We start from the raw sequence: 8,228 nt of genomic DNA on the forward strand, positions 1-8,228 counted from the left end.
GTGGCACCAGATTCAGGCCTTTTCGTGGCCTTTAGTAAACAGCATTGTCATACCAAGACCATTGGAAAGAGTTTGGTACTGACAGGACTGTGTGTCACACTTTGAAATACCGCACTAATGCAGTAAGGTGTTGTGATCATGCAGTGTTTGGTAGAGAAGCTATAGGCATTTCTAGGTTATGGGTCTTGGTAGCTCTTCAGCTGTGTCTCAAAGCGCTTCACTCCAGCAGCTCTAATTTACAGCTGAGGAAAGTTGCATTCAAGAGGGGTGACTCCCGCTGGGTGAGCCTTAGGTCGGTGGTGAAGGTGTGGGAACAGCACCAAGGTGTCTTGACTCCCTGTACAGAGCGTACTGTGAGCAGTCTCCACAGCTCTTCATCACTCACCACAGCAATATCCAAACTCCCAAGGAACGCCGTGTAATTACCAGTCATTCCAACAGCATTCCCCACAAATTTGGGGTGAAAATTAAACCTGTTAGATCATGCACACTCCAAGTGTTCATTTTTGGCATGGGTGTAGCTGAGTTCCAAACTGAACTGTCAGTCCCCTCCTACAGCATGAGTGAGTCACCGTGATAACCAGGGTCATGTCTGCTTGCTGCTGTGAAGGATGACTCCAAAGCAGCTGCACCAGGATGCATCTATGCAGCACGGATGAAAATGAGCAGTACACTGCAGCAAGTAACTAGTAAAAGGAAAACCATCTCAGAATGTGACTGCTGAGGCTAAACAGAAAAATAAAAATGGAATACGACAAGCAACTTTAGGGCTGCTGAAAGCAAGGTCTCCGAGTACGTAAAGATCAGCCACCCACACTGTTCGCAACCAAAGCCAGTCAGCACGCACCGCTACAAAGGCCGGACTGCTTTTCCCTCTAATAGCGGAAGGGAAAAGTGCCCGGCTCCGAGGAAGCCGTGCGTGTGAAACGGCACAGCCTGAGGAAGGGCTGGCAGGCGGTGACCGACACATTCACCCGCAGTTTGCAACGCCGAAAGAAAAGGAAAAGCTATCAGGGGGCTCCAGCCGCGCGGCCCAAGGGCACAGGCCTCCGCCACGGGCGGCCTTCCCCTGCCGGGCGCTCCCGGCCTGCGGCTGCACGGCTGCCTCCCGGCCCCCGGGACCGCGGCCCACGGCTGCCCCGGCGCCGTGGGGCCGGGGCCGGGACCGGGACCGGGACCGGGCCGGGGCCGGGGCCGGGGCCGGGGCCCGGGCCGCTCCCCCCGCCCTGGCGCAGCGGGAGCCGGAGCCCAGGCCGCGGGCGTCGCCCCGGCCCCGGCCCCCGCCCGCCGGCCCGGTGGTGCCCCGCGGGGCCGCTCCGTGCCGGGCCGGGCCCGCTCCCCTACTCACGGGCAGGGGCAGGCAGCCGCGGCGCAGCGCCAGGCCGCGCAGCAGGAGCAGGGAGCCGCTCACGGCGCCTCGGCCCCTCAGCGGCCGCCCAGGCCCAGGCGAGGCGGAGGCGGCGGGGCCGGCCCAGGGAGGCGGGGCGGGACCGGGACCGGGACAGGGACCGGGCTCCCCCTGCCCCCTGCCCCGCTGCCCGCTGCCGGGTCCCGCGTGGCAGTTGCCTGACAGCCCCCTCCCAGCGGGTAATAAATAAATGAATAAATAAGTAAATAGATAAACAAACAAATCAGCACTCCCAGCGGGTAATAAATAAATAAATAAATGAATGAACGAAAAAAAGAAAAATAAATGAATGAATGAATGAATCAGCACGTGCCCATACGGGTAGGTGGAAACTCTCTGGCAGGGTTGTGCCTCTCTCTGCGTGACCCCATCACAGGGGCAGCCGCCCCCTACAGCTACAGCGCTGTTCAGGTGCTTTAGAAACCTCTCCAAGCGCAGCAAGGCGACCCGGGACCCCGGCCAGGCCGGGGGGGGGGCTCAGGCAAGGCTCCGCGGCCCGGAGCCTCTGCGTGAAAGCAGCTCCCGAGAGCCGGGGCCGGCCGCCCCCCGCTCCGCCCCGCTCCGCCCAGCACGGGCAGCCCCGGAGCGGAGCGGAGCGGAGCGGGTGGGAGCGGCGCCGATGGAGGGCGGCGGCGGCGGCGAGGCGGGGGAGGCGGCGGCGCTCCGCGAGGCGATGCGGCTGCTGCGCATCGAGCCGGCGGCCGCGGGGCCGAGCGCGGCGGGGGCGGGCGGAGCGGCGCCGTGCTCGGTAGGTGCCGGGGCCGGGGCCGGGGCCCGGTGGGCGCCGGTCGGCCGCGGGCGCTGAGCCGTGTGGCCGCCCCGCAGAGGAACGTCCTGCGGAAGCGGAGGCGCTGGGAGCGGGTGCTGGCGGCGCGGAGGAGGCGGCGGCGGCAGGAGAGGGAGCGGAGCCGGGCGCGGCGGGACGGGGGCCGAGGTGAGCGGCGCGGGGCCGGGGGAGGGCGGCGGGGGGGCGGCTGTGTCGCGGCGCAGCCCCTTGAGGTCTCTCGGCTCTGTCCCGCAGGGGCCGCCCGCCGGCACAGCAAGGCCCTGGCGGAGCAGCGGCTGCTGGAGGCGCGGGCGTCGGGGCCCCGGCTCTGCGTGGACCTCGGCATGGCCGACCGCATGTCGCTGAAGGTACGGGGCCGCCGCCCGCCGCCCCTCGGCACTGCGCGGCTGCGCCCGCGGGGAGGGTCCCGCGAGGAAGCGGCTCCGGGGCGGCAGCAGCGGGAGGGGGCGCGGCGGGACGGGGCGTACAGCCAGGGTGCGGACACGCCGGAGGCTCTCCTGGGCTGAGCGCCGCGGGGGACGCGGGACCCCCCTGCTGTTGGCCACGTCTCCACCTCGAGGCCTGTTGCTCTCCAGCACAGGCTGCCTGGGCGCTTGGCAGCCAGGGCTTCAGCGAGATCTGCAGGCAATGGAGCTGCGCTCCCTGCACCTTCCCTTAGCAGCCGCCCAGTGTCGTGCATGGCGAACACAGCCGTCGCGCTCCTGGCCCTGAGGTTTGTGGGTCACTCGTTAATGTGGTGCTCGTTATCTCTTGGAAGGAAACCAGCCGCCTTGCTTCTCAGATCAGGAGGCTCTACGGGGCCAACAGACAGGCCGAGAAGCCGTTCTGGCTCTACCTGACGGAGTTTGTCGTGGGCTCGTTGATCTATGAGGAATGCTTTCGCATGAATGACGGCTTCTCCAATTACTTGGTAAGGGTTTCTGTCTACGGTGCTTTTGAGGCCTAGAAGGAAAGGCTGCCCTATTCCAGTGGCTTGTGTTCCTGTCTAATGGCACCCTACAGCCATGCCCTGTGCAGGTCAGTGGTGGGCTGACCTGGCCTTCTGTACCAAGCTCAGTGGGACTTACGGATGTGACCTACACATGCAGGTTATGGTAGTGACATTGAGCTGTGTGTTGTGCAGCACACCCGGGGTCGTGTGTTGTAACAGTGAGGGGAGAAAATCACGTGAGACAGAGATTCCTGAATCTTTCAAGAATTAAAATCTCACTTGAAATGAGGAAGTTGTTTCTCTCTCTTTCTCAAACCATGTCTAGAGATTTTGATGAAAATTTAATGGATCTTGACGTACTCAATCAGTGCCCATGTAGAATTTTTTTTTTTTTCAGTTAAAAAAAGAAAAACAAAACAAAACATATTTGTAGGGGTTTAGACGCCTAAAAGCAGTGGCATCACTTTCAATATGCTTCTTTCTGTCTGGAAGCTTGTGTCAGCTGAACTTAGGACTAATGGGCTTCTCTTACTGTGTTGCATCTTCCAGATGGATACTACTCAAGAAAGTTACCTGGACCTGTTTCCTTTAGATGCAATTGTTTATCTCACTCCTGACTCTGAGAATGGTAAATATTTTATTTGCTTTAAGCACAGGTAACCAAGGCATAGGATTGATCTATTTTTTTTAAGCTTTTATTTTAGGAATATTTCATGCATCGTATTCCAAGCATTTGTTGTCTCAAGCTGCATGAGATATACTGTGTCCTTAGATCTTATGCTCAGTCTACTCCAATTTCAATCTGTTTTGGCACAGGATGAAGTTCTAAAGCAATGCCGCTGTGATTTGCAGCAAACCTAACCTAAAACTCTGTGTAGACACCTGCAGTTTGTTATACTACCGAGTAGAAAAGTGGAGATGCAGTGGCAGTTTTGGATGCGTTACAAATATCCCCTTTTTGTTTAATTTGGTGCTGAGTTCATTTTCTCCTCTCCCTCCATTTCTACCTGGCCCCATGTTCATGGAGACACAGATCCCTTTCTCGTTCTATGGAAGAAAGCAGCTCTGGTAAAGAATCTGGTTAGGGTGTGTGTGTGTGTTTGTTTGGTAGGTGACCCTGACAGTGGGAAGCTAACTGCAGAGCAGATTAGGATCACACTCACCACATCAGCCTTGTGCCAGAATAGAAGTTATGAAAAGGAGCAAAGCACTGCTTATAGAGCTGCATCCCTGGCAGTCTGTGCTTTCGGTCTACGTGTGCTCTCCCCTTTTCACGCTGCCTGCAGGTTCAGGCAGACACTTCTGTCTTAGAAGCCTTGGCTTCCTGCACAGTCTGAGGGTGAAAGGTGACTGGCCACAGCTTTCTCGTGTAAGTTGGGCCTTGCCTGGAGAATGGTGTAGCGCATGACTTTAGTGTTTTAGGTGATGAGCATGTACTTATCTTGTTTCTAGTCCTTGAAGATATTGATCCAAAAAAAGTGTACATCCTTGGAGGCCTGGTGGATGAAAGTATTCACAAGGTGGGTAGTAGCCTGTTGGAATCTGAAAGTCTTGTCTGCCCTACATTCTACTGAGCAGACATCCGAGTGGCAGCACCCAGTGCTGCTGCTGCCCTGATTTGAGACATCACTATTGTGCCACCATCCGTTTTTCTCACAGAACTTCAAGGTTCTGCCTGGATCCAGCACCAGGCAGAGACCAGAACAGTCTGAGTGAAATGAACTCCAATACAGTTTCCAGCTTCATAGCTGCTTGTCCTCAAAATGATGTTCATGCTATAGATGTTTGTGCACATTGGGTACCTTGTTCCTGTTCCCCTTGCAGAAGCTGACTCTGCGAAGGGCACAAGAGCAATCCTTGCAGACAGCCCGCCTCCCAATTCGTGAGTACATGATAAAAGCTGTAAACACCAAGAACTACCACTCGGAGACACTAGCAATTAATCAAGGTGAGGGGCTGAGCCATGTCCTGTCATGTGCCTGGGTGGGTAAAGTTTACAGGCTCTGAGAGAGCATTTAAAATGAGCGGTGAGGGAAACTGGTAGCAGACTTCTCTTTTGCTAGGCCTTGTCCCTAGTGTTTCAGTTTTAAAAGTCTCACACTTCTCTGTATCAGCCCATTCTCAGGGAGCAGGACTGCACCATTCAGCTTTGCACAATTCAATGTGAGGAGGCTGCCCTTGCTAGAAGTCACTCAAGCTCCTAGGCAAGGGAGGACAGGCCAGTGTCAGCCTGAATCAAGGCAAGTTGCTTTGGTTGTCAAAGCCTATGCTTTTCCTAGTCAGAGCTTCCCCATCATCATCAAAATAGGTACGTCGCTTGCTCTCAGATAAGCTACCTTAGACATTTGCTCGTAAGATTTGAAGTGAAAAGGAGCACAAGCCCCACAAGCCCTATGCTAATCTACTCTGGCATCATCTATTCTCAGTTCCTAATGTTTTGCAGCCAGTGGAATATGTAATATGGCTTGCCATGGATAAGCGTATCAGAGCATGGTACATGTCTCTGTTCCTAACAGTCTTTGATGTCTTGTCAACTTACTACAAGACCCGAAGTTGGCCAGATGCCTTGAAAGCTGGAGTTTCTTCTGGAAAAGGCTACGTGCTTCCAGATGCAGAGAAGTAACTGGAGATACCTCAGCATGACAATGCACAAGAAAACTCTTTTATTTTATGATGTTAAGGAGTTCTGCAGGGAAGAGCAGCAAACTTCAGATTTCAAGCAGAGCCACTAGCATGAACATGTGTAGAAAAAACAGCTCTGCTTAAATTTATTTGCATACAGACTTCGTCAAGAGTGACACATTCTGCCTCAACAGTACAATGCTGGAAATTACTTTTCATCCTGAAATGAAAAACAAAAGCCAGTTGAGCCTTGGCATCAACAAAGAACTGACAGGAATTCAGTTTAACAAGCATCTGCGAATGAAAATAGAGAATCTGTGACTCTTAAACCTGCAGCTGTTCTAAGACAGGGAGGAGAGCTTAACAGTTACTTCTTTCACCTTGATTAAATAGGAAGAATTACAGAGCACATTGTTGAATAAAAGTCCTTCCCAAAGAAAAAGGCAATGCTGTTCTAATTGGGGAACATGGGATGGGAAGAGATTCTGCAATGATTAAAGTTCACAGGTACACCATGTGCTATTTTCTTCATACCTCTTGTACTGAAGAGTTGGTGTGTTGTTGAAGCCTGTAGGTAATTCTGTGCATGCTGCTCACAACCTAAAATAAAATGTTTAAAGTCACATTGCATCCTTAAAGCTACTGCTGTGTTACAATTACCCGTCATCCTGCACTAATGTGTGACGTTTACTAACTCTGATGTTCCTCTTGAAAACGGTATCTGGGATTTGACTGCGCTCTGCGCAGAACCATGACACATTTTATGTCCTGAGCAGAGAGCATTTTTGATGCACACAAGATAAAGTTATCAAAGTAATTGTTGCTTTAAAAACAAACAAGAACACCCACTGTCAATGACTGAAGCTGTTGATAGGCAGTAGTTGTTGATCCCCATATAGGCTGAATTTGTCTTTGCAGGTGCCTGTTGCTTTATTGTAGCCTGTGGGCTCTTTCTGTTTGTAGTCACACTGCACTGCTCATCAGTTGTTAGTGCATAGTTAGGTGTCACTGCACCCTGCTAAAGCAGCAAGTCTGCACTTTGGCTTAAGTATAAGAGATTTTTGTCTTGCTTATTCATCCCCTGAGATTGTTAGGCAGCAGCACACACACTAACTAAAACAACCTGCCAGCGATAACTGTCACAAAATCCTGCTTCAGTGAATATTCAGCTATCCTCCCCCCGTGGCTGAAGGCACTTTAGCCTCTGCAGCCAGGAAAGCAGATGGCCCTCGGGCAGCTTGCCTAGCTTTCTGCCTGTAGGTGCACAGTGAGAGGCAGCACCTGCACTGGAGTCAGTGTAGGGCTGCTAAAGGCTGCCAGATTCCTATGGGTGTTTTTCAGCATCTCCATGTCATGGGAGGTCCCTTAGGACTGCTACAGCATCCATGTAGTACCCACCTGCCAGCACCCTCAGCTGCCTCCATCTCCTACACTAGGGTTCAGCTGCAAGGACTTGTCCTTTACTTCAGAATCATGGGGCAGTCCTGACCACCCTGACCACCCGCTTCCTGGGCACATGAGGAGATGGGGTGACCTTGTGTGGAACAACGCAGCTGGGAGTCTACCTGCTCCCCTTTGCTGCCTTAGGCAGGCCCCTCCATTCTGAGCACACTCATCTGCAGGGACTGTTGGAAGCACCACCCCTGCAAACAAATTCCTAAAGTCAGAAAACAGCACTCGGGGACCTTTTGCTGCCTTCTTTATCACTGGAAACCTGAGGATGTGCCTCCAGCACTGGAAGGCACACTGATTGACTACGCAACTTAGAAAACGTTTACATGCTAACAGCTCATACGTAGCTAGGGATACCTAGCACATAATGCAAGATGAGCTATTGATAAGAAAGTTGGGAAAAGGGGCTTGCCTTCTCCAAGGGAGGCCAACATCATGGCTCATCTCAATGGCTGTCAGGTTGGTACTTCAGTCTTAGGACTTCCTTTTTCGGAAGAGGGATTCTTAAACAGCTGATATATCATAGCGAGGGGGGGCAAAGGGAAGAAGATGCTGATTAGGGACTTTCTTTAGCATCAGCAAATGGGAACAGAAGATATGGCTGACCCGCAGAAACCATGTCAAAAGGAGAGGATATGGTGTATCCCCAGCCTGGGAAAACCTTCTCTACCCCCTTTGCAAAAGCAGTCAAACAGCACATATATATATATATATTTTTTTTTCCCCCCCCTGAAGTGTTTTCAATCACAAGCTCAGCCACAGAGACTGGACTAAGCCGCCTGGGTTTCTTTGTCAGACCAGGGTGGACGTTGATCTCACTCAACTTCAGAGCCTGCTTGGTCATCTCCCTGCCTGGCATGTTTGTAAGGACTGAGGAAAGGCAGACAAAAGGCTCTCTCCGCAGGTGACAGAAGAAGGCTACGACACCACCCTGAGACTAGCCATCTGCAAAGCATTCGGGAGGTAAGGGACAAACCCCAGGCTAGATACATAAGTTACTGAAGTGCTCTATGAGTTTGCATATTACA

At 53.1% G+C, this 8,228-nt stretch overlaps 1 protein-coding gene across 1 annotated transcript; it reads left to right on the forward strand.

Moving 5' to 3' along the window:
- Nucleotides 1–2,027: 2,027 nt before the first annotated feature.
- On the forward strand, nucleotides 2,028–6,386 carry TRMT10B (tRNA methyltransferase 10B). The gene is made up of 8 exons (XM_032206352.1): nucleotides 2,028–2,156; nucleotides 2,234–2,342; nucleotides 2,430–2,542; nucleotides 2,953–3,105; nucleotides 3,676–3,754; nucleotides 4,579–4,646; nucleotides 4,951–5,074; nucleotides 5,643–6,386. Exons 1-8 carry the CDS (start codon nucleotides 2,028–2,030, stop codon nucleotides 5,747–5,749), a joined length of 882 nt encoding a protein of 293 aa, XP_032062243.1. The 3' UTR covers nucleotides 5,750–6,386.
- The last annotated feature ends 1,842 nt before the right edge of the window (nucleotides 6,387–8,228 follow it).

The sequence above is a fragment of the Aythya fuligula genome, chromosome Z (assembly GCF_009819795.1).
Source record: "Aythya fuligula isolate bAytFul2 chromosome Z, bAytFul2.pri, whole genome shotgun sequence".
Classification (NCBI taxonomy): Eukaryota; Metazoa; Chordata; class Aves; order Anseriformes; family Anatidae; genus Aythya; species Aythya fuligula.

Excerpts from the sequence above, each read along its gene's own strand:
- TRMT10B (XM_032206352.1), top strand. The coding sequence starts at position 2,028 with ATGGAGGGCGGCGGCGGCGGCGAGGCGGGGGAGGCGGCGGCGCTCCGC. Across the intron at positions 2,157-2,233 it reads GCGGAGCGGCGCCGTGCTCG|AGGAACGTCCTGCGGAAGCG; the intron begins GTAGGTGCCGGG and ends GCCGCCCCGCAG. Across the intron at positions 5,075-5,642 it reads GACACTAGCAATTAATCAAG|TCTTTGATGTCTTGTCAACT; the intron begins GTGAGGGGCTGA and ends TGTTCCTAACAG.